The sequence below is a fragment of the Nerophis ophidion genome, linkage group LG17 (genome assembly GCF_033978795.1).
Source record: "Nerophis ophidion isolate RoL-2023_Sa linkage group LG17, RoL_Noph_v1.0, whole genome shotgun sequence".
In the NCBI taxonomy this organism is placed as follows: domain Eukaryota; kingdom Metazoa; phylum Chordata; class Actinopteri; order Syngnathiformes; family Syngnathidae; genus Nerophis; species Nerophis ophidion.
Genome location: NC_084627.1, coordinates 31,681,242 through 31,706,902, shown reverse-complemented (window position 1 = coordinate 31,706,902; position 25,661 = coordinate 31,681,242). Strand labels below are relative to the sequence as shown.

Genomic DNA, 25,661 nt, shown 5'->3' with positions numbered 1-25,661 from the left:
TTTGAGCGAGGATGAAAGATTTGTGGAAGAGAATATTTAAAATGAAGGACTAGAAAAAAAGAAGGAAAAAAAAAAAGGGACGATTTCAGTGGGAGCGATTCAGATGTTTTTAGACACATTTACTGGGATAATTCTGGAAAATCCCTTATCTGCTAATGTGTTGCTAGTGTTTTAGTGAGATTAAATAGTACCTGAAAATCGGAGGGGTGTGGCCACGGGTGTGTTGACCGCGAGTGTCTCTTAGGGAAATCACGCAGCTGCAGGAGGACGCTGGCTCCGCTGATGTCTCCGGTAAGAGCCGACTTAATACCACAATTTTCTCACCGAAAACTGCCGGTTAACATGTGGTCGGGATCCATGTTCGCTTGACCGCTCTGTTCCATAGTAAAGCTTCACCTTCGGGAATTTTAAACAAGGAAACACCGGCTGTGTTTGTGTGGCTAAAGGTTTAAAGCTTCCCACCTCCATCTTTCTACTTTGACTTCTCCATTGTTAATTGAACAAATTGCAAAAGATTCAGCAATACTGATGTCCAGAATACTGTGTAATTATGCGATTAAAGCTGACTACTTATAGCTTGGATCGGGCTGGAAAATGTCTGCTACAACCCGAGACGTCAAACGCATGCGTCATCATACGCGTCATCATACTGCGACGTTTTCAACACGACACTTCGCGGGAAATTTAAAATTGCAATTTAGTAAACTAAAAAGGCCGTATTGGCATGTGTTGCAATGTTAATATTTCATCATTGATATATAAACTATCAGACTGCGTGGTCAGTAGTAGTGGGTTTCAGTAGGCCTTTAATGTTGTCAAATTACAGCTCAAAGAGGTGGCGGTATAATAATAATAAAACTTTAGAAATACAATAGGGTCCTCTGTCCCAAAGGGACATTCGGTCTATTTTGTAATCGAATTACTCGAGGAATCGTTTCAGCTCTAGCTGTATGTATACTTTTGAGCCAGCAGATTTGGTCAAATTGTCAGTAGACCCATAATAAATTCATAAAAGAACCAAACTTCATGGATGTTTTTTGTGACCAAAGAGTATGTGATCCAATCACTATATCACAAACAAATAAGAGTTGTAAGCCTTGCTATTAAAAAGTTGTCTTTTTCCTGTGTGCATGTGGTGGAACCAGGAAAAGGAAGGGTTATGGCTAGAGATGCTCTGATCAAAAGGCCACCTCATCGGTATTGACTGATTTCTGTGGAAAAAGTATGTGATCGGCTAATGTGGATTCAAGCCTTTCAATGCCGATCACAAAAGCCGATCCCTTCTAGCTAATACTTTATTTACTTATGGTCCCCTGGCTAATAGAGGTGGAAATCAGTTCCCTTAAGTTAATAATCATCACCTCTTTGTGTCAAATGAAGTAAAATTCTTACAAGTAGTTTTATCACTGGAGGACGATTCTAAACATGTTAAACACTAAGTAGGGACAAGCAGAAGCAGACAAGAAGGCTATCTTGAAACAACACAATAAATAAGTACTTAAGAAGTGTAGATGGAAGAGTGTTACAGCAGAAAGTAAGCAGCTATTAAGAAGAAATGATCAAATACATTAAATATTTGTTAACAATAATCGCGACGTCGTCATGCGTGTTTTTTTCGGGCGAATGCAGGTTGGTGCCGCTACTCGCAAAAACATCGCCAGTGATTACATGTCAATTGTGAGAACATTTCCTCCTATTCTTGGTAAAGACATGAATATCTTGCTCATTTTGCAAAGCATGCCTCGCTTTCTATGGTAGTACATCCGTGATACACGAGCATTCAAAGCGGAGGCATGATGTCGGACGTCTAGATGGAGGATGTGGATTCAACGTCAGTAAGAGTGTTAGCTAACAAAATGCGAGACAAAGTTGGGTGATAAATAACTTGACCTATCATTTTAACTACAGACAGCAAGCTAAACATTGTCTAAATCAATTCAAGTACTTTTCAAGCAGCGTGAATTTGTAATGCAATAAAAAAAAATGCAGAACAACAAAAAGCTAATTGTGTTCGTGTTCAAGGACACACACCCATTCTTGTATTTGTCTCCTCTTGAGACATAAGAAAAATGCCTACCTCTTTAAGACCACCCTTTCTAGATATATAAAGATGTGTATTTACAACATTAATGATACATACATACTATGCAAATATAAAAAAGGCAAGTTTTTAGTTTTTTTTGTTTTGTTTTTTGTTTGTAATTGGTTTTTAATCTTCATTATTTACTTCAAGTTATTACAGTATGTCTCTATGTACATATGTAGTTTTTTTTTAAATACATTTTGGCCAGGCTTCCTCCCACTTCTAAAGACATGCACCTGGGAATAGGTTGATTGGCAAACACTAAAATTGGCCCTAGTGTGTGAGTGTGAATGTTGTCTGTCTATCTGTGTTGGCCCTGTGATGAGGTGGCGACTTGTCCAGGGTGTACCCCGCCTTCCGCCCGATTGTAGCTGAGATAGGCGCCAGCGCCCCCCGCGACCATAAAAGGGAATAAGCGGTAGGAAATGGATGGGCGCATTTCAATTTCTTACACACACTTGTTATTACATATGTTGGCCAGAGGGGGAGCACTTAATATTTATTTATTTTTTTAAATTAATTTGTATTTATTTTATGTCCGCTCCAGCTTCCAAGGCAAATCATATAGTTGATTTAGATGCCCATATCGGCTGGACAAATTTACTTTACAAAAGAGAAGTGTGGGATACTTCTCTTTTTGCCTTATTTGTATTTGACTTTATTAAATGTATTAATATTATCATTTGGTGCAGCCGGGCCAGAGCAGGAGGGGATAGAAAGAGATAAAAAGGAAGACAGGGGTGGAAATTGTGGGGACAGGAGGGCGATTAGACAGAGAGACAAAAACAACAGCAGCAAACACAACAATAACAACAACAGCAAAAACAGTAGAGCAACATCAGCAAATACGTTATGCACAAAAATGATGATGAAAGTGATAGCAAAGACGCACTTAGTGAAATAAATAATACAGAAATGACAATCAGCATTATTGCACTACAAATGGAGCAATACCAATAGAAATAGCGCTACTGATTTTGAATAATACCAATAATTTACCTTTATTATCAACAATACATTTGTTCAAATCCAACAATACATATATGTAATGATAACGACAGATACAAATGAAAGCAGAAAAATGGAGGGGAAGAAAGAGAAGCCAGCTATATTAACCTTATAGATTGTAACAATAGGTTAAGCTTTGTCAGTGTGCCATGTGTTACCCAGTTTACCCTAGGGTAACAACGTTAATTTATGCTTAATGAAACGTGATTATATGCATGAGTGTATGTATGTATATATACTTGTACATATACATACATGTTTTTTCCAAGATGGCGATGCTGTAATGGCTGCTGTTGGCAGGAGCTTTGTGCGCTTGTATCATCCTTTTGTGTTTCCCTCTTGTTTTCATATTTTTTTGCCTTTTGGTCCGGGACCCTTTGGGACTGTGTGACAAGGGGTGGCACTTTTGTGACCTCTGTGGTGCTTTTTGTGGACTTTTGGATCTGCCTCCCGGGAGCCTTTTGGCCATGGAGACCAGTTGCTGGGTCTCTGCCACACCGGAGTCTGATTGGAGGGACTGGAGGAGGTGCGGATGAGGGGACAGGGCTGTGGAGCTACCACTGAGCGTCGGGACGGAGATGCTTCGCGGTGTCTTGGCTGGGTGAGCAAGTGTCGGACACCTCAGTCTCCTTGGATGTATCCTCGCTCATCCATGCGGACTGGACACTGGCCGAGAGTTGGTTGGCGGCCGAGAGTGGAGTCGGCTCTCTTGGTTGCTTTGTTGGGTCTGCTCCTGTCTCTGGCCATGCTCCCTCCACTCCAGCGGACGATGGCGTGGAACACTGCAGAGGCCACCACCGTGTATATGTTACTTTTAGTTTTTATTCATAGCTGTATGTAGAAGTGGCTGGTTGTATCCGCTGCTTTAATGTCTTTAATGTCCTTTGTATTCTTTGATGTTTGAAGGTTCCCTCTTACACACATGCAAGAGGGATGTATACTATGGCTATGAGTTGTAGTTTTTTTCCCTTGGCCTCAGTCTGGACCGCCTCTCCAGGGCCCAGGCTTAGACACATTTTTTTATAGTATTTTATTTTATTTTAATCTTCCATTTTTTTCTCCCATTCCCCCCACTTGTTTACCTGTATCTCACTTTTTTTGTAAGGGGCGCTGGAAGCCGGCAGACCCGTCAGCGGTCCTGTTGTGTCTCCCTGTAACATTTGTCTGATCTTGAGTGGGATTGTGCTGAAAATTTAAATTTTCCTGAAGGAACTCTAATAATCTAATCTTGTATATGTACAGTATGTGTATATGTATGTTTGTGCAGTGAATGTAAATGTACAGTATGTGTATATGTATGTTTGTACAGTGAATTTGCGGGTGGGTGTACGAACATTGAATATTTGGTATGTACTGTATTTGTGTATGTATGTGGGAACGTAGGTACCTAATGTATGAATAACGGTGTGTATGTGAGTTCCGTATGTCCTTGAATAGCCGCCGGGGCGCTAATTAATTTAAAACCTCTTCTCACTCCTGCGCTTATGCAATGCATGCGGTAGAAGTAAGCAGGCGCTAATAATTTTAAAACCTCTTCTCACCTCTGTGCTTACCAATGGCATGCAGTAAAATATTGAATGTGATAAAAAATAAAAATGTATTCTGCGGCCGCGGACCGGTGGTTGGGACCACTGTTCTACAACATGACATCGCGCCCACCTTTACACCATGCTATCTGCGTGCCGGTAGGACGCATGCATTTCGTTGCTTCGCTTATGAGATTGCAATGCATACTTGGTCAGCTGAGATAGGCGCCAGCGCCTCCCGCGACCCCGAAAGGGAATAAGCGGTAGAAAATGGATGGATGGATGGACTTGGTCAACAACTATACCGTTTACACTGATGGTTGTGATATAAACAACTTTAAAACTCTTACTAATATGCGCCACATTCTGTGAACCCACACCAAACAAGAATAACAAACACATTTCTGGAGAACATTGGCTCTCTAACACATTATAAACGCAACATAAGAATTACTCAGAATTCCAATGCATCCATGGCTCTTGGCAATATTATACACGCGCCCCCAACGCCACCCACCTCAACCGACGCAAGGAGAGGGGTGGTGGTGGGGTTTGGTGCTAGCGGGTGTATAATATAGCCAAGAGTCATGGATGCTTTGGAATTCTGGGTAATTCTTATGTTGCGTTTATAATGTGTTGCAGAGCCAATGTTCTCCAGAAATGTGTTTTGTTATTCTTGTTTGGTTAGGGTTCACAGAGTGTGGCGCATATTAGTAAGAGTGTTAAAATTGTTTTATATCACAACCATTAGTGTGATCTGTATGGCTGGGGAACAAGACCTCTGGTTTACACACAGCTAAAGCAAAAAATACTCCTCCGCCATTTTTAAAATGATGGCAGGGGAAGTGTCACTCATGACGTCATGAATATGACCTTGCGGAAAAGTAAGCATGCACTAATAAATTTGGTGAGCAAAATTTACATGGCAGTAATTCAAGGCAGGCGCATATTACATGCCCGGCGGCTATTCAAGGAAATACGGTATATCTGTATTTGTATGTTCAATATATTTGAGTACGACCTCAGCCACCCAGAGAGCCCAACCCACAAACAGCGGGGAACATTATATATGTCCTAACTTGTTCACTGGTCCTCATATGGAAGGTACTTTTCCTTGTTGATGTCTCAAGAAGGGTAGAAATACAAGAACACACACACACATTTAAATGTTTTGTAACTGCCATTCAGCTGTTACAAAACATTTAAATGACTATTAAAAGCACAGTTACAGTATAAACAAATATTTATGAATTCATTTGTCATCTTTGTTGTTCGTAAGGACATGCCTAAAATAACTTGAACTGCATTTTAAAGTATATGGAAAAATTAGAGCTTAAATAGGTTTACAATCTCTGTCATGCGCTGTGTCGTGGAAGACAATGGAGGTTGTAAGATTTTAAAGATGCAGACAAAGTGACAACGTGCAGTAAAAAGTCTATTTATTGAATAAATATTATTTAATATCAATTTAATTGAATACAATAGTGTACATACATTCAATATCTGCTCTATTTGTATTTATTTGACTTTCCCTTTTGCCGTTATCTAATAGCATTATTTTTGTTTTACTGAAATTCAAAGTCTGTTTTTGTCAAACCATCTGTTTAATTTGTTAATTTTTTTTTTATTTGTATTGGTTTCTGTGTTTTCTCCTGAGCACAACACAGTCGTATCATCTGTAAATGATAAGTCTTGTGTAAATTTCGAAATGTCTGTATAAAAACGTATCAGTTTTGGTTCCACCATTGGTCCCTAAGGTACACCACAGGATATTTTCAGCTCTGTGGACATTTGTTCTCCTATCTTTACGTATTGCTTCCTGTTGGTTAGGTAGCTTCTTACCCAGTTTAAGACCAACCCTGCTATACCGTTCTTATTTGTTTATTAAGATATTAGGATTGATTGGGTCAAATCATTTTGTTAATTCCATCAACACTACAGCAGCACTTTTTTTGCTATCTATTGAATTGGCGATCTCCTGTTATTTCGATAAATGCCATTGTTGGCTCTTAATTCGTATTGGTTGTCTGTGAGTGTTTCATTTGTATTCATAAATTTGTCCAATCTGTTGTTAAAACAGCTTTTAAATAATTTTAGAAAATTGTGAAAGGTCTGTAGTTTGTAAACTGGTGTTTGTCTCTTGTGTTATAAATTGGTATGGCTTTTGCTATTTAAATTTTGTTTGGGAATTTGCCTATTTGAAATGATAGGTTGCTGATATATGTTCAAGGTTCTGAAATATCTTTAATTATATTTTTTATCGTTTAAATATACATTTCGTTACACTCAGTTGAGGTCTTGGATCTTCATTTTTAAAATAGTGATTATTTCCTCTTTTGTTAGAATCTTTGAAGAACATCGAGTTGGGATTTCTGTCTATAGTGTCATTCAAGTTCTCTACTGAATCTGGAATTTTTCCTCCACATATGGTCCATTGTTCACAAGGTACTTCTTGAAGCTTATAACTTCTTCGTTCATATTGTAATTTTTTACATTTCCGTCTACGAAGTATTAAGAATAATCCTTCTTAGCACCATTTTTAATAATGCTATTTACGATGCCCCATGTTGCTCTCATATTGTTTTTTTTCCGGTTTAATAATTGACTGTAGTATTCTTTTGTATGTGTTTGTAAAATGCCAGTTAGCTTGTTCTTATATGTTTTGTACTTGTTTTCTGCCTCTGTAGATCTTTGTGTTTTAAATGTTCTAAATAATGTGTTCTTCTTGTTGCAGGTATTTTCCAGTCATTTTGTCATCCATTGTTGATTACATTTATTTTGCTTCTGACCAAGTTATTTCAATGGACAATGTTTGTCATAAAGAATCTTGAAAATATATATTTTTTTAAAGTACCATTTATATAATTTTTACTGTATATTTTTTAATTGTCCCAACTTTGATCTCTTAAGTCATTTTTGAAAACTTTCATATTTTGTTCTGTGCATATTCTTCGTAGTGTCTTTTTGTCATTAATGTTCCTCTTCTTGTAGTTTCCGTCATAGGTTATGAAAACTGGCAGATGATCACTGATGTTGGATATTGACAGACCACTTGTGGTATTATTTTCAAAATCATTAGTAAAATATTATCCATAAGTGTGGCACTGTGTCCTTAGATTCTTCTTGGCCTTGTGATTTTAGGATAAAAACTCACATTGTGTCTAGAAAGTTATCTATAGACTAGTGTTTGTTAGGGTTTAAGAGGTCAATGTTGTAGTCTCCACATAAGAAAATTATTTTTGACTGATTTCAGTAAAAGTTGCCTTCATCCAGTTCTCAAACGTATCTATGTTTTACTTGGTTCATCTATATATGCAGCTGATTGATATGTTGTTTTTTTCATGACGTATTTCAATGATTAGACATTCTAAGATATTATCAATAGCTAATGACATGTTTTTTATACCAGTTTGTAGACTGTTATTCATCAGGTACATAGATACTACCCCTCAGTCCTTGTTGATTATGATGATACATTTTAGCTAATATCCTTTCGGGTCGAAATCCATTCCTTTTTTAGCATCTATTCGTGTTTCTGGGGGTAGCGGTGACTTTGAAGGGTTTGTTGGGTTGTTCCAAAAAATGCTTCACGTTGTTGTAGTTTGCATATAAACTTCAGCTGTTTAAATTAATAATCGACAGTTGATTGTTGATTTTAATGTTTGCGTTATATTGTTCGTTTGCATAATAAGAATAATTGTTGTTGGTAAAAAATAAAAATAAAATATCTGGATCTACAAACCCTGTTTTCTTATGAGTTGGGAAATTGTGTTAGATGTAAAAATAAACGGAATACAATGATTTGCATATCCTTTTCAACCCATATTCAATTGAATGCCCTACAAAGAGAAGATATTTGATGTTCAAACTAATAAACTTCATTTTTTTTTTTTTTGCAAATGATAATTAACTTAGAATTTCATGGCTGCAACACGTGCCAAAGTAGTTGTGAAAAGGCATGTTCACCACTGTGTTACATCATCTTTTCTTTTAACAACACTCAATAAACGTTTGGGAACCGAGGAAACTAATTGTTGAAGCTTTTAAAGTGGAACTCTTTCCCATTCTTGTTTAATGTAGAGCTTCAGTCGTTCAACAGTCCGGGGTCTCCGCTGTCGTATTTTACACTTCATAATGCGCCACACATTTTCGATGGGAGACAGGTCTGGACTGCAGGCGGGCCAGGAAAGTACCCACATTCTTTTTTTACGAGGCCACGCTGTTGTAACACGTGCTGAATGTGGCTTGGCATTGTCTTGCTGATATAAGCAGGGGCGTCCATGAAAAAAACGGCGCTTAGATGGCAGCATATGTTGTTTCAAAACCTGTACTGTATGTACCTTTCAACATTAATGGTGCCTTCACAGATGTGTAAGTTACCCATGCCTTGGGCACTAATGCACCCCCATACCATCACAGATGCTTGCTTTTGAACTTTGCGTCAATAACAGTCTGGATGGTTCTCTTCCCCTTTGGCCCGGATGACACAATGTCGTATATTTCAAAAAACAATTTGAAATGTGGACTTGTCAGGCCACAGAACACTTTTCCACTTTGCATCAGTCCATCTTAGATGATCTCGGGCCCAGAGAAGCCGGCGGCGTTTCTGGATGTGGTTGATAAATGGCTTTCGCTTTGCATAGTAGAGCTTTAACTTGCACTTACAGATGTAGCGACAAACTGTATTTAGTGACAGTGGTTTTATGAAGTGTTCCTGAGCCCATGTGGTGATATTCTTTAGAGATTGATGTCGGTTTTTGATACAGTGCCGTCTGAGTGATCGAAGATCACGGTCATTCAATGTTGGTTTCCGGCCATGCCGCTTACGTGGAGTGATTTCTCAAGATTCTCTGAACCTTTTGATGATATTATGGACGGTAGATGTTAAAATCCATAAATTTCTTGCAATTGCACTTTGAGAAACGTTGTTCTTAAACTGTTTGACTATTTGCTCACGCAGTTGTGGACAAAGGGGTGTACCTCCCCCCATCCTTTCTTGTGAAAGACTGAGCATTTTTGGGCACCCACCTGTTCCCAATTAGCCTGCACACCTGTGGGATGCTCCAAATAAGTGTTTGATGAGCATTCCTCAACTTTATCAGTATTTATTGCCACCTTTCCCAACTTCTTTGTCACGTGTTGCTGGTATCAAATTCTAAAGTTAATGATTATTTGCAAAAAAAATAATGTTTATCAGTTTGAACATCAAATGTGTTGTCTTTGTAGCATATTCAACTGAATTTGAGTTCAAACTGATTTGCAAATCATTGTATTTCATTTATGTTTACATCTAACACAATTTCCGAACTCATATGGAAACAGGGTTTGTATATCCTCATCTAATTCCCGACTATTGTGATCTGATGCTGATGGTTGCAGTTCCATGGGATAAATATCTGTTCAGCAATCTTTTGTGTTGCTCCATGAATGTCTATAAGTGTAGATAAATATGCACCTGAATACAGATCTTCTTGCTCAGTAATCCTTTGGAGCATTGTAATTTTGTAGTTGAATGTCGATGTTTGTTTTCCGCCAGACTCCATTATCGTCATCGTTGTTGTTGTGGTTGCTCTGGGAGTTTTCATATTTGTCCAGATCCTTGATGTCCTTGACAACTAGGGTCAATGTATACATACTTAAAAAGTAATTTATGAACCTTTTTAGTTTACATGTAAAGTTTTTGTTTGCTTACATTTGCATTGATAAACGCGATGTCACTTTTCAGCGACTGTCAGGCCAAGGCTACTGTTTCTCTGCGTCGCTGCCTCCCATGCTAGCTGCCGCCGCCATCGAGGCGCTCAACATCATGCAAGAGAATCCAGGTATCCCATTTTTTTCCCCCCTGTTTACCAACTACAGCTATAATGCTGACCTGTGTTTACTTTACTAAATTTCTAGTGTTTTCTTTCTGCAGACATTTTCACTGTTCTCAGGGAAAAATGCAAATCTGTTTACCAAGCATTAAACGGGTAAGTTTTCTAGCATGGTTTATATTCTAGACTGTCAGAGTAAAATAAATGGTTGCACATTACAATCTCATCAACAAACTGTATTTGTGAGTCACAGTGAGTTTAAGACCTGAACTGTATGATCATATTAAGTGTGTGTTTGTATGCAAATGTTTCACTGGAGGTGGATACAAATGTCATTTGTACAAAGAAAAATAAACTAAAATATAATGGAAAATGAATTAAAAAATATCTTTACCAATATTGGTAATAAGGAAATTGAAAGTAGAAGTACTGATAATATTCATAGTAGTGAATTGTGTCATAATTATAATCATATTCAACTAGACTTTTATGACAATATCAATTATAACTGTAATTTAAATTAGTTTGGCAGTGATATTGATCCCGATTGCAATCTTTACAATAATATTACCAGAAACTGTGAGTACTACACAGACAAACAATTTAAATGTGTGTATATGTACAAATCATTTTACTAGCCGAAGCTTGTATAAAAATTTTGACAATATTACAGAATTTCTGAGCCAGTTCAAAAAATTTTGTGTTGTTGCATTCTCAGAGACTTGGCTCGATTACAACAAGTGCTGTAAAATGAGATTGGATGGTTATGAATTATTCACCACAAACGGAGTACGAAAAAGGGGAGGAGGAGTAGCACTTTTTGTAAATCAAGATTTAAAATGTTGGAAGATTGACAGCAAATCAACTGCTATAGCTGGAGTATTTGAATGTATAACTGTAGAAATCGAAGTAGAAAAATCAAAAAAAATAAACGTCAGTTGTGTCTATAGAACACCTGGATCATGTCTAGACACATTCAATGAAAAACTTGATTATTTCTTTAATAAGTCAAACAAAATCCATATTGTGTGTGGTGATTTTAATATTAATCTATGAACCCCATGGACAGTATCAAAACAACAGATTTTATAACAGGATTGTACAGTAATAATTTATTTCCCCTTATAACAAAACCAACCCGAATAACCGCAGACTTTGCCACACTGATCGTTAACATTTTCACCAATCACCTGGAAAATCAAAGAACAGCAGGACTACTATTCAATGACATAAGTGATCATCTACCTGTATTCAGCATTTTCCACAATTTCTTTGATAAGAGAAAAAACCAAAAAGCAGTTAAATATAGATTTGTTAGACATCAAACACACGAAACTATGGCAGCATTCAATTCTGAGTTATGTGCCCAAGACTGGGGGGAGGTTTATACCTCCACAGACCCGGCATCTGAAACTTTTCTTAATCTTTTCATAAAACTGCACGATAAGCACTGTCCAATTAAAAAACATGTCTTTAAAGACAGCACCGTTAAGGACAAACCGTGGATCACAAGAGGAATCCTGAAGTCTTGCAAAAAGAAAACTTATCTTTACAGAAGACATTTAAAGTACAGAACCAAAGAAACTGAACACAAATATAAAACCTGCAAAAATAAGTTAACACGAATAATAAAGCACTGCAAACAAACATATTACTGTAACCTATTAGAACAACATAAAAATAGCATCCAGGGTACGTGGAAAGTTTTAAATGGTATCATTAAAAAAAAAACATGACACATAAGTAACATTCTAGCTATTTTATAGAAAATAATCAAACTATAAATGACCCTAAAGGAATAACGGACGCTATTAACAACTTTTTTGTAAATGTTGGACCTAATCTAGCGAATGAAATTGTACAACCTGAAAACTGTGCAAAATTTAATGAACAAGCCATTCAAAACAATTTAGAATCGTTTTTTATTTCCCCAGTTCATGAAAGTGAAATCAAAACAATTGTACATTTTCAGAAAAACAAGAAGTCAACAGACTGATTAAGGAAATTGTTGATTTTATAGCTGTTCCCTTTACTTATATTTGCAATATTTCTTTTATAAAAGGTGTCTTCCCAAACAAAATGAAAACGGCAAAAGTCATTCCCATCTTCAAAAGTGGAGATAAGCATCAGTTCACCAACTATAGGCCTATTTCTTTACTCTCACAATTTTCAAAAGTCCTTGAAAAATTATTTGTGCCAAGACTTGACAGTTTTATTGATAAGCATCACTTGCTAAGTGAACACCAATACGGTTTCCGATCAAATAGGTCCACTTCCATGGCAGTGATGGAACTAGTTGAGGAGGTAACCACTGCAACTGATAAGAGGGAGTTTGCTGTCTGTGTTTTTATTGACCTGAGCAAGGCCTTTGACACCATGGATCACACATTACTTTTAAACAAAATGCAAAGGTATGGTGTCAGAGGTCTTGCTCATGATTGGTTGAGAAGTTATCTTGGTGGCAGAGAGCAGTATGTGCATATGAACAATGTAGATTCAGACATGAACAATGTAGATTCAGACAAAAAGATCATAACACATGGAGTACCCCAAGGTTCAGTGCTGGGACCAAAATTGTTTTTACTGTATATTAATGATAGTTCTAAAATCTTTAAAAAACTCAACTGTATTCTTTTTGCTGATGATACAAGTCTGTACTGTTCTGGGCAACACCTTGACCAACTCCTAGAGACTGTTGAGATCGAACTCCACATACTAAAGCAATGGTTTGATGCCAATAAATATTTATCAATCAACCTAAATAAAACAAAATATATAATTTTTGGAAATAGGAAAAATAACATACATCGTTATATAAGAATTGATGATATGGAGATAGAAAGGGTATATTCAAAAACATTTTTGGGAATTTATATAGATGATAAATTAAATTGGAAACTGTGCATAAATATACTTAAAACAAAGATGGCAAAAATTATTGCTATGTTACATAAAATTAAAAACTGTAAATCAAAAGGCTCTTAACATGTTATATAATTCTTTCATACGCCCATATCTTAATTATTGCGTTGAAATCTGGGGAAACAATTACAAATCAAACATCAACTCTATATTCTTACTTCAAAAGAAAGCGATTAGAATTGTAAATTACGCAAATTACCAAAATGCTCTGTTCATTAAATTAAAAACTTTAAAACTGCACGATCTTGTTGACCTCAATACTACTATAGGGGCTTACAAAGCTCATAACCACATGCTGCCTGGGTGTCTACAAGTGAGATTTAAACCCAGAGATAATCCCTATGACCTCAGAGGTTCAGCTTTCTTTCAGAAAGCAAAAATAAGAAAACCCTTAAAAAGTAGATGTGTTTCTGTTAGAGGAGTTCAACTGTGGAACAGCTTGGATGATTCCTTAAAATGTTCCAGTTCCATTCACACATTTAAAAAACACTTTAAGACCAATGTCTTGAAAAATATATCACTCTTGAATCAACATTGTAGTTAATACTATGATTAATGTTAATTAAAAACTAAACGTGGGGTATAAATAATAATAGAAATATAATTGTTTGTATATATTGTATATAATTAGTGCAAAGGTAATTTGCACAAAAGATATTTCACATGCCTGTACTGTGTATAAAATTGAACTAAGTTCATGTTGTTTATAATGTGTATTTATAATATGTTGTGCAAAGGACATTTTATAATTTTCGGAAGTTCATTTTGTACTTGACATTATTTATAGGGTGAGGCGCAATAAGTGTTTACCTTCAGCCTAAACCCTTTCGGTCTGCAACATTTTTTATTTTCAATAAATGAATGTACAACTGTTTGTTTTGCTTTGATGACCATTGACTGAAGAACAATAATAATAAACAAACCATAACTAAACATTATATTAACCTTTAGAAGCTTTTTGGATGTTTTGTCATTATTGAGCATTTGTCGTAATCTGAGCACATCCAGCATGCCACTTTAAAAATCCATCGTGTAACCTAGAAGCAATCACGTAAACAAATTGAAGGAAGGCATCTGTGAATTGTAACGACGGGGCATTTGTGTAGAAATGACACATAAATGCTAAATAGCTGCTGGTTTAATATACCATGTAATGTAGTTGATATGTACAAAAGCAATGGGTTGCGTTTTCAAGATTAAAATGTGACAATATTCATTGTTTTTAGATAAGCTGTCTCACGGTCAGAACACAGTCGGAAGTTTTTTTTTTTTATGGTCATAAGCGAGGGATTGGAACAGCATACTAAGTGCTTTGCGCACAATGCAAAGACCTAGCAACCAATGCTAGCAAAAGGAGCTAGACTCACTAGGACGTTAGTCACTCACTCGGACGTGAGTCACTCACTCAACCGGGCATGGTTGCATAGGTTATGTGTTTGCCCAAGTAGGCTGTTCTGTCAATCATAGGCACCAAGACACGACACACAAAAGCACGCCAAACTCTCTGAATTGTTTCCCCCAGCAAAAAGATTACAGCGAGCAACCAACATATGCACACATATCCTTGACAGCTGAGATACCAGAGATACAAAATAAAAATAAAGTATATATATATTTTTTTTATAATTACTTTATTTTATTGGGACTGTTTGCGCCTTGCCTTCCGCCCGATTGTAGCTGAGATAGGTACCAGCGCCCCCACGACCCCAAAGGGAATAAGCGGTAGAAAATGGATGGATGGATGGATGGATGTTTGCGCCTTGCCCACAGTTACATTTTTCAAAGCAAAAAATATAACATAAACCGCATAATACTATCAGTGGTTTAACATAACACATTTGTTTTACAGTTTTCCATATTTTTCACAATTAGTTAGTTTATGTAATGAAAATTTTTACCAGACCGAATAAAATGATTGTTCTTTACAGCGGTCACTCACTCTGTCTCGTCCACACATACACACAGGGTGCGCGTGCACACATACAAAAGTAGTCCAAGACAAGCAACTGTTAAGAAGCAATTTGCAGTCATGTTGTTGTTATGATAGAATATGCATTCAATGACAGCTAACGCTAGCTATCCAAATTGCTATTATTAGCTAATAACATCCAAAGTTAATGTGTGTGGAAGTGTTCTGTACTTAGTGTACGTCATTACGTTCTAGAAGCCGTAAGAGGGAGGGACATACTGTGTAAAATACATTGGAAAGTTAGGGCCCTCTAGACATCAGTGTAAATGTTGCAAACACCCCCTTTAACTTTTATCATTTTTCATTTTAGTTCAACAGTTAAAAGCTCATTCATGCAAAGTTATAAAAGACTTCAAGGTGCACCTGCATTTTTTTGTGACTCGTGCAGCCAAATTAAAAACAATTTCGTTGACAAAACCAGTATCTTCAGAAAGCATCATAGTAATTTTCTTAATAACAGGGGCGCCAAAAAACAATTACAATTCTACTTCAACTTAAAGACAGCACAAGTCCATTCCAGATGGTTATTAATAAATAGGTTATTGTTTATCAGCAAATCTGGGCCCTATGGAACTACAAAGCTCAGGCGAATCCTTATGATCCATTTCAGCTCCTCCAAACCGAACCAGTTCAATACCAGAAACTTTGTCATTTAAGCAACAATAGCAAACTAACACCAAATGTTTAGTTTACATTCATAAAATGCTAAATAAAATATTAAAATTAAATTTGACATCACTTTGACCTTTTATTGAAGACTCTTTTTTGGTAAGAGTGTGATGAGGGGAGATGGGAGGTAACTTCAAACTTGCTTTGAGTTCTTTCTTGAATTCAATACAACTTTTGCACTTCCAATACAAAATATCGATATTGGAGCTTTCAATATTAGCCAATGCCAATGTTAATTCAATATGATTCACATAAATTTAGAAAAGACTTGATCAAGTGACATTACTCAAACAAACAAGAATGGTAGGTATGAAAAAAACTAACCTTTTTATTATTAACCATCTGGACTGGACTTATGCTGTCTTTAAATAAAGTGATAATGACACCAAGTGGCCACAACATTTCATAAAGTTGAGATCATGTTGCATTAATTTGAAACATGCAGACACGCTTCTTTACTGGATATTTTCTAACATGCTTCTGCCTGAGAGTCTGTGATATAATAATTAGTCATATGCAACTATAATTATTTGATTTGTGTTGATATTGAAAAATGTGCTGTTTTAGACTACATTATTGTTCAATTAAGTACACTTATTACGTATGTGTAGTTTGTGTGCTATTGTGTACTCACTGCTTAGCTGTTGTGCAGCTGATAGCTCCTAGTAACCCACAACCATGTTTACCTTTAGTAAATTATTTCACTAAATTGTGAGAAAATACCATACTTGTTTGCTTATTGGAGGACATTTAGATGTTATTTGGCTGTCCAGCTTTGCACATGTAAACGCTGTGCAGGACTGCTTGCATCGGAGACTATATCAGAGATTTCATATGCAAGCTGATATCTTACGAACATTTGTTTTTTTTTGCTAATATCAGACCAATATCAAATTGTGTATGTGTGTTTTATTATCATTAGAACGAACATAAGTAAAGTCACTAACAATTTTTTACTTTCTGGCTGACATAAATTATTACTCCATCTATCTTTGTCCTGGATGAGATTATTTTTGCTGCCTCATGGTGGATAATTTTTACAATTTAGACTGACAGGAACATTGCGTAATCACTTGTTCAACTTGCCAATCCAAACACCAAGAATTCAAAGTATTCCACAAACAGATATACATTTGTCTATGTCGAAACAAGACATGAACTATGGACATTGTTGGTTTTGTAAAGATTTTTTTGGTTTTGCAGAATTCCAGGGCTGAAGTTAGTCGGGGTGCAGTTTGCTCCGGCACTTCACTTGCAGCTGGAGAGAAGTTCAGGTTCTCTAGTGTCAGACATGCGACTGCTGCGCTCCATTGTAGATCACGTGAGTTCACAGTATCACACGTCTGCACTTGATGACTAAACACCATTTTGTATTAAGTGTCTCACAGTCCTTTTCATGTTTTGGTTTTGTTTGTTAGTGTATGGAGAGACAAGTGGCTTTAACACTTGCCCGATACCTTGAAAAAGAAGAGCGATATCTTCCTCCGCCCAGGTAATATATACATTTACAAGTAAAACGCTTTAAAAATAATAAGATGATTGGCGCTCAAGCTCTCAATTGTAGCTGTTTCGTGCAAACATGCATCCATCACGTGTGCACATTCTCAAAAGAGAGATTTGAGAATGAAAGGATTTAAAATCTGAAGCTTTAATGTTACATTGATGTTGAACTTGTGAGTGAAATCGTACATTTTTACAAACACTGATTTAGTAGCATAACATTATCTTTGTATTGTGTACATGCTTGTGTATTAGTGGGTGTCGCTTACATGATTGGATCAGTAAGAGGGCTGGATATAATGCTTACAGCTTCTTCAAACACTGGTGTCCTCTAGTCCAGTGTTTTTCAACCTTTTTTGAGCCGAGGCACATTTTTTGCGTTGAAAAAATCCAGAGGCACACCACCAGCAGAAATTATTAAAAAACAAAACTCAGTTGACAGTAAAAAGTCGTTGTCGCATCTGTTGAATATGACTTTAAAGCATAACCAAGCATGCATCACTATAGCTCTTGTCTCAAAGTCGGTGTACTGTCACCACCTGTCACATCATGCCCTGACTTATTTTGAGTTTTTTGGTGTTTTCCTGTGTGTAGTGTTTTAGTTCTTGTCTTGGGCTCCGATTTTTGTGGCCTTTTTCTCTTTTTTTTTGGTATTTTCCTTTAGCAGTTTCATGTCTTCCTTTGAGCGATATTTTATGCATCTATTTTGTTTTAGCAATCAAGAATATTTCAGTTGTTTTTATCCTTCTTTGCGTGGACATTGTTGATTGCCATGTCATGTTGGGATGTACATTGTGGACGCCGTCTTTGCTCCACAGTGAGTCTTTGCTGTTGTCCAGCATTCTGTTTTTGTTTCCTTTGTAGCCAGTTCAGTTTTAGTTCCGTTCTGCATAGCCTTCCCTAAGTTTCACTCCTTTTTCTTAGGGGCAATCACCTTTTGTTTATTTTTGGTTTAAGCATTAGACACCTTTTTACCTGCACTCTGCTTCCGGCTGCTTCCGACATCTACAAAGCAATTAGCTACCGGCTGATATGGAAGAGTATGGTTACTCTGCTGAGCTCTAGACAGCACCGACACTCAAATAGGTAAAATTAGATAACCTCCCACGGCACACCAGACGGCACAATGGTTGAAAAACACAGCTCTAGTCGTCCACCAAGCTGCTGTAAAGGGCAGCTATACGTAATTATTTAGAGTACTGTATTTTTTAACAATAGGGTGCACCAAATTATAAGGCTGGCAATTTGCAGCTCAATTCAGGTCTATTTTCTTACAAAAGGCGCGCCAGATTATAAAGCGCGCCAAATTATAAGGCACAGTAAAAAAAAAGGGGTCATATGATTTTTTTACCTACATTTAAAACACTTCTTTGTGGTCTACATATAATGCAACGGTTGGTGTTAGGTTAAAATGTTACATAGATTATGTTTTACAGACCATTATCAAGCTGCTTTCTGACCGTTCCCTCAGGATGCGCTGTTTTGTGGGCGATTTTATTTACATGGCTCCACTTGGACCCCGTCTTCTCCCCATCATCTTTGAAAGCCGATTGAAACAGTTTATAAACAAGCTCTGAAAATATTGAATACAAAAACTGAAATGTATTATCACTGTCAGATACAGTACGTGCCATTGTAAATTTGCGTCATTCCTGCAAGATTGCTGCGTGTGACTGGAGGATTAAGAGGTGGGGCTATTTTAATTTGCCCAGGACTTGCTGCAGTGTGCTCAAACATCCACCAAGTGGCATCTGTGAGCAATATTGTTTTGTTTCTCTTTTTTTCTCTTCTCTCTGATTTATCGCAACACTTACATTGAGGAAACGCCACAATAAAATATTTTTACTTTCACTTAAATATTTAATTTACTCTGACTGTATTGTGTTTCCAATTAAAGTAGTTTTCATATTTTCAAAGCGTGTTGGTTTGTTGGCTCACAACAGATTTTAGCTACGTGTACAGTAGCTATAGTACACCATTTATTTGAGCCGCTTTTTAAGCACACTGACTAAGCACTTTTTTTCTTAGCTATCATATATTTATAAAATGTGTAGTATGTGTATTATTAGAAAATACAGCTTAATGTGACGTCATTGATTAGAATATAGATCTAAAATGTCTTGTTACAACATTGGATATCTAGTGGCGCACCAGTAGCATCCCTGTCTCTGATGCTACAGGTCCCGGTTGTAACAAGATGTACTGAAAAGCAGGTGCACTTTTGTCATCATCCACAATTCTTTTCTGTTATTGAATAATATTTTATTCAATGAATGACTGTGTTCTAGTACAAAAATGCATTGATTTAAACTCAAGTTTGATTAAAAAACTTGTTCACAAAAATCTAAACGTTATTTTTTTTTCAGCATATGCTTGTAAATATTCAGGTTAGCTAATATTGATGCAGTATTATGATTATTATTTAATTTGCAGATCAGTTCAAGTTAAGGTTTGCTATTGTTTCCCTCTCTGGCTCTCATTTCCTCTGCGACAGCGTGCCACTGGCGCCGAAGTTGTAATTCTCTTTCCAAACACTAAGGGCCATCTATCTAGATGGAGCAACTGCAGCTGCCCTAGACTAGAGGATTGCTGTGTTTCAATTCGGGGGCTCCGTCCTTCCAAGGACCCAACCCAAGTGCTCAAAGTGTGGGTCCTGGCGAGAGTCCTCCAGCAGCGGCTGGAGCAATATAAATTAGGACAGTCTAGCTTACGGGACATTTCTTGGTTACATCAGTTGTCCCCGCTTACATTCTCGTCACGTATCTGCTGCATGAGGTTGATTAATGACAAACTTAAGAGAAGAATGTTGAATAGTTTTTTGTGTTCTTTTGGTCCTTGACCTTATTATAGAGAAAGTGACAAAGATCTTCTGGCACGGTCGCTGTCTGGTTATCTTGTGCTGAGAGCCGACCGATCATTGGAGATGGTGGTCATGGAGATGTGTCACGTGTTGACAAGCATCTAAAGGTGTTATTCCTAATTATAAGTTCATGATGGTTTTGTTTTTATGAATGCTTGTTATAGTGGGACATGTACCTTTAAAAACACGCAGAAGATGTCCCAGAAAGAGTCCTCACAGTCCAGCCATCCAGCAACACTACATAATATTATTCAGCTGTTACTTTGTTAGTATGATATTCACAATTTTTTAAATTTTGTCAAATTGGTTTCCTTATAGCAAGTAATTGGAAATGTTGGGTTAGCATTATATTATTATCGTATAATTATTTGCAATGAAGGCACAGGAAATGAATCACAACAACTGCAGTTTTATTACATGAGTTTATTTATATAGGTTATAGAAATACATTGTTTTTTAATGATCATCCAAAGTGGTATTTTTGTGTAATTTCTTTTTACGGTATTTTTCGGAATATAAGTCGCTCCGTAGTATACGTCGCACCGGCCAAAAATGCATAATAAAGAAGGAAAGAAACATATATACGTTGCACTGGAGTATAAGTAGCATTTTTGGGGGAAATTTATTTGATAAAATCCAACACCAAGAATAGACATTTGAAAAGCAATTTAAAATGAAAAATAGTGAACAACAGGCTGAATAGGTGTACGTTATATGACGCATAAATAACCAACGGAGAAGGTGCCTGGTATGTTAACGTAACATATTATGGTAAGAGTCATTCAAATAACTATAACATATAGAACATGCTATACGTTTACCAAACACTCTGTCATTCCTAATCGATAAATCCCATGAAATCTTCTTCGTCGATGTCGCTTCTAAACCACTCTGCCAACTCAAAGGTAAGCGCCGCTTCCTCTTGTCGTTTTCTGCTGCATATTTCACTACGTCCAGCTTGTAATCTGCAGTACATGATTTCCTGTTTGGTGCCATTTTTGTTCAGCCCTTCTCAGTTTTTATAAGTTACCGCCAACGATGAAATGATCCATTTTAATAGCTACGGCAGTAGCATATAGCAGTTAGCATTCCATGACCCACAATGCACTTCTGCCATGACCCTCCCCCGCCAAATTCTTATTGGTCGACGTGTGTGTGACGATTGCTGACATTTTCTTCGTCTCTTCCGCGAATGAAATAAAAAATATTATTGATACTTTACGGTAATGTGTTAATTTTTTCACACATAAGTCACTCCAGACTATGTGACTACAAAAAAAACTGCGACTTATAGTCCGAAAAATACTGTAGTCTGTTTTCAGTGTGTGGAATAAGTTTGGACACCCCTTATGTAAGCTTTTTTATTAATATTTTTATTTGGTACTTGTCACTGATTGGGATAAGGGATTTTAGTTCTCTTGGTTATGAAATTGCTCATTGAAAACCACAATACATCTCTTTAATTAGGCTTTTTGTTTTAAACCATGTGCCAGCCATCTGGCCCTGACATAGGGCTGATAAAAATCCTGACCCTTGGACAAATTTACTGAGGACCTCTGGTATAGAATACTTGATACGAAAGGGTCATTATAGTAGGTATAGGCTAATATGATGAACTGTATACATTCCGCATTGAATACAATGTTGCGCACGTGTTTTAGATTTTTGTGAAATGTGTTTTTAATCGAACAAATTTAAATTGATGCACTTTTTGTACTACAACAGTCATTAATAGAATACATTTTATTATATATAAAAAAAGAAATTGTGGATGGTAACAAATCAAAAAATGTTTACACATAAATTTAAAGAATTAAAAAAATAAAAGACTTCCGAGTTCTGATTTTGTTCATTTAAGGAAATGCAGATGTACGAGCAGTGCATGCGGCAAAATGCATTTGCATTTTAATGTTCTCTTCAATTGATTCTTAAACCCTCACTGCATCCTAGCCCAACTGAGTCAACAGCTCTGTGAGCAGTGACTTTCATGTCTCATACTGTGGGTCTGCAGTATGAGACAACCAATGCAATGTTGTGTAACGTTTTCCAGACGAAGGAACCCAAACTAATGGACGGATGGAGCAAGGACCCTCTACTTATATATCTTGTCTAAAATGGTGTTTTAAATTAAACTAGTCCTAAAGATACAATACTTTTGATATTGTGAATTATTGATATATAAAAATTATACCGCATAGTGGCGCTTATTGCTAGCTGGCAACTGTGCACGCTACTCACTACAGTAGCTGACAACAGGTGTGCTAATCGCTAGCTGACAACAAACTAATCCTGAGTTCAAGTCCATGCAGGAGTTGATTTGAAATTTAAAAAAATGTTTTAATGATGTTAACTTGTTTAATGCCCTTAACTTGAGCATAGTAATAAAAACAAGTGGACTGTTCATTGTTTTGCTCAAGGTAATGTTATTTACTGTATGTATATACAGTCGTGGTCAAACGTTTACATAAACTTGTAAAGAACATAATGTCATGGCTGTCTTGAGTTTCCAATAATTTATAAATTTGATAGAGTGATTGGAGCGCATACTTGTTTGTCACAAAAAAAATTCATGAAGTTTGGTTCATTTATGAATTTATTACGGTTCTACTGAAAATGTGACCAAATCTGCTTGGTCAAATGTTTACATACAGCAATGTTAATATTGGGTTACATGTCCCTTGGCAAGTTTCCCCACGATAAGGTGCTTTTGGTAGCCATCAACACCAGTATCATCAAGTTTGCAGATGACACTACGGTCGTCGGACTAGTCACCGGGGAAGCTGAGGCAGCGTACAGAAGGGAGGTAGCAGAACTGGTGGCCTGGTGTCAAAATAATAATCTCTCCTTGAACACAGACAAGACCAAGGAGATGATTATTGACCCACGGAGAAGGAGTGCACAGTACACACCTCTGTACATAAGGGTGGACAAAGGTGGACAGGGTGAAAACCTTTAAATTCCTCGGGACCCACATCAGCGAGGACCTTACCTGGGATCACAACACCCAACAAACAATAAATAAAGCCCAGCAGCGACTGTACTTCCTAAGAAGGCTGAGAAAATTTGGCATGCCACCCAAAATTATCAGCAACTTCTGTAGAAGTACGGTTGAGAGTGTCCTTACCAGCTCAATCACGGTCTGGTATGGAAACTGCACTCCAGCGAGTGATTAAAACTGCTCACAACATATCAGGAGCAGCCTTCCCCTCACTACAGGACATGTACTCTACCAGGGCCACCAGGAGAGCACACAACATCATAAAGGACAGTACACACCCCCAGCACAGTCTCTTCAGCCTCCTACTTTCAGGCAGACGATACAGGAGCCTGAAATCCAGGACTAAGAGACTGACAAACAGTTTCTACCAACAGGCCATCAAGCTTGTTAATGCTAACTTGTGAATGCTAGCTCCCCGTTTTTACTTTTGTCTTTTTTAACAAAAGACAGCTACCTTGACCACCCCCGAACTGTGAACCATCACTTTAGACACTTTTCACCTTTGATCACTAAAGACACTTTAACTGCTGCTGTGACCCAAGGTCACCTCCATATTTATACTGTTAACTGTCAATCAGACTGTGCAATAATGTTATGTTACTTACTGTGCCTTGTATATACATTTTTTAAAATTTTTATTTTATGTTTATTTTTAGCTAAGTACCGTGTGACTTGTTGAAGGGTGCACTAGCAAAGTAAGATTTTCATTGTACGGCAAAATGTCTGTTTAACTGTGCATATGACAATAATCTTGAATCTTGAACAAGCTTCTGGTTGAATTTTTGACCACTCCTCTTGACAAAATTGGTGTAGTTCAGCAAAATTAGTTGGTTTCCTGACATGGACTTGTTCCTTCAGCATTGTCCACATGTTCTCAATGGGGTTTAGTCAGGACTTTGGGAAGGCCATTCTAAAACCTTAATTCTAGCCTGATTGTCACGTATTGGAGGTGACGAACCCCAAGATGCAGAGATGGCAGGCTTGGTGCAGGAAAATATAATTTCAAGTCCAAAATTAAGGCAAAACACAAACCAGGAAGAGGTAAACTGGCAACGGAAAAGGAACCGACAAACAGGAAAACTGGAAACAGCAAACCGTTCACAGCATACAGCAACAATACTCCAGCATTGACTGGAGGGCAAGGCTGGTCTAAAATGGCAGCCGGTTGATTGACACCAGGTGGCAATCAGCCACAGCTGAGGGGAAACAGCGCCCAGGGAGACAAGCAGGAAATTGAACCAAAATAAGAGTGCTGACAGGAAATAAAAACAGAGGAAAAAACAAAACATAACTAAACTGTCAGTGACAAACCTGACAGTAGCCCCCTTTCCGATGATAGATACCAGACGTTCCAGAAAACACCCCCTCCAAAAATAAGTCCAAAGTCACGGGAGGTTGGAGAGAGGACAAGACGGTGGGCCACCAGGCCAAGTATCCCCACAACTAGCGGGGAAGAGTCAGGTGGCAACGGCGAGTTGAACGCCGCTGCAATTGGTAAGGCGGTCGCCCATGGAACGGCCACATCTGTGGCCGACGAGAGGGCCGCATGCCGGCACCCAATGACTGCCCGCGCGTGAGGCCAGCTGGAGGCGACAATGCTGGAGACTCTCGCACTGCCCACCAGGGAAGAGGAAGCTGATGTTGTTGGCGTGGGTGGAGCCAGAGACAAGGAAGACGAGATCATCGGCGTGGGCAGAGCCATAATAGCAGGCAGCCTGTCTGCTGGCGTGGGCAGAGCCAGAAGAGCAGGCGGCCCGTCTGCCGTTATGGGCGGAGCCAGAAGGGCAGGCAGCTCGTCTGCCGGCGTGGGCGGAGCCAGAAGGGCCGGCGGCTCGTCTGCCGACGTGGGCGGAGCCAGAAGGACAGATGGCTCGTCTGCCGGCGTGGGCGGAGCCAGAAGAGGAGGCGGCTCGTCTGCCGGCTTGGGCGGAGTCAGAAGAGAAAGGGGCTTGTCTGCCGGCGTGGGAGGGCCCACGGGAGTTGATGGCGGCGTCTGCAGGCCCACGGGAGTTGATGGCGGCGTCTGCTGGCCCACCGAAGAGGATGGCGGCGTCTGCTGGCCCACCGAAGAGAATGGTGCCATCTGTTGCAGATCCACCAGGGTGAGAAGTACCTGTGCCTCCTCAGCTACACAGCTACTCATCGCACCCCCAACCCCCTCCCCCCCCCCTCAGGGGACGGATCCAAAATGTCCCTGGATAGGCCCACAGATGACAGGGATGGGTGGGAGAGGGGTTGAAATGAGGTCGAACTTTTCCTCAATTTAGTCATCAGCGCCAGAATCTTGTCGAGCCTCTCCACCATCGAAAGCGT

At 38.1% G+C, this 25,661-nt stretch overlaps 1 protein-coding gene across 8 annotated transcripts in view; it reads left to right on the top strand.

Moving 5' to 3' along the window:
* sptlc1 (serine palmitoyltransferase, long chain base subunit 1) overlaps positions 1 to 25,661 on the top strand; it is a 68,123-nt gene that overhangs the window by 27,629 nt on the left and 14,833 nt on the right. For 3 of the 8 annotated variants that reach the window (XR_009802443.1, XM_061876750.1, XM_061876747.1), the window contains exons 11-14: positions 10,343 to 10,439; positions 10,532 to 10,586; positions 17,194 to 17,311; positions 17,409 to 17,482. Coding sequence is in view for 7 of the 8 variants with exons in the window: in XM_061876750.1 (XP_061732734.1) it covers positions 10,343 to 10,439; positions 10,532 to 10,586; positions 17,194 to 17,311; positions 17,409 to 17,482 (344 nt within the window). In the remaining variant the exon portion in view is untranslated. Of the gene's footprint in view, positions 1 to 6,960; positions 6,985 to 10,342; positions 10,440 to 10,531; positions 10,587 to 17,193; positions 17,312 to 17,408; positions 17,483 to 18,912; positions 19,407 to 25,661 lie in introns of those variants that run through there. The other 5 variants (XM_061876745.1, XM_061876749.1, XM_061876746.1 and 2 more) reach the window with 4 other exon arrangements.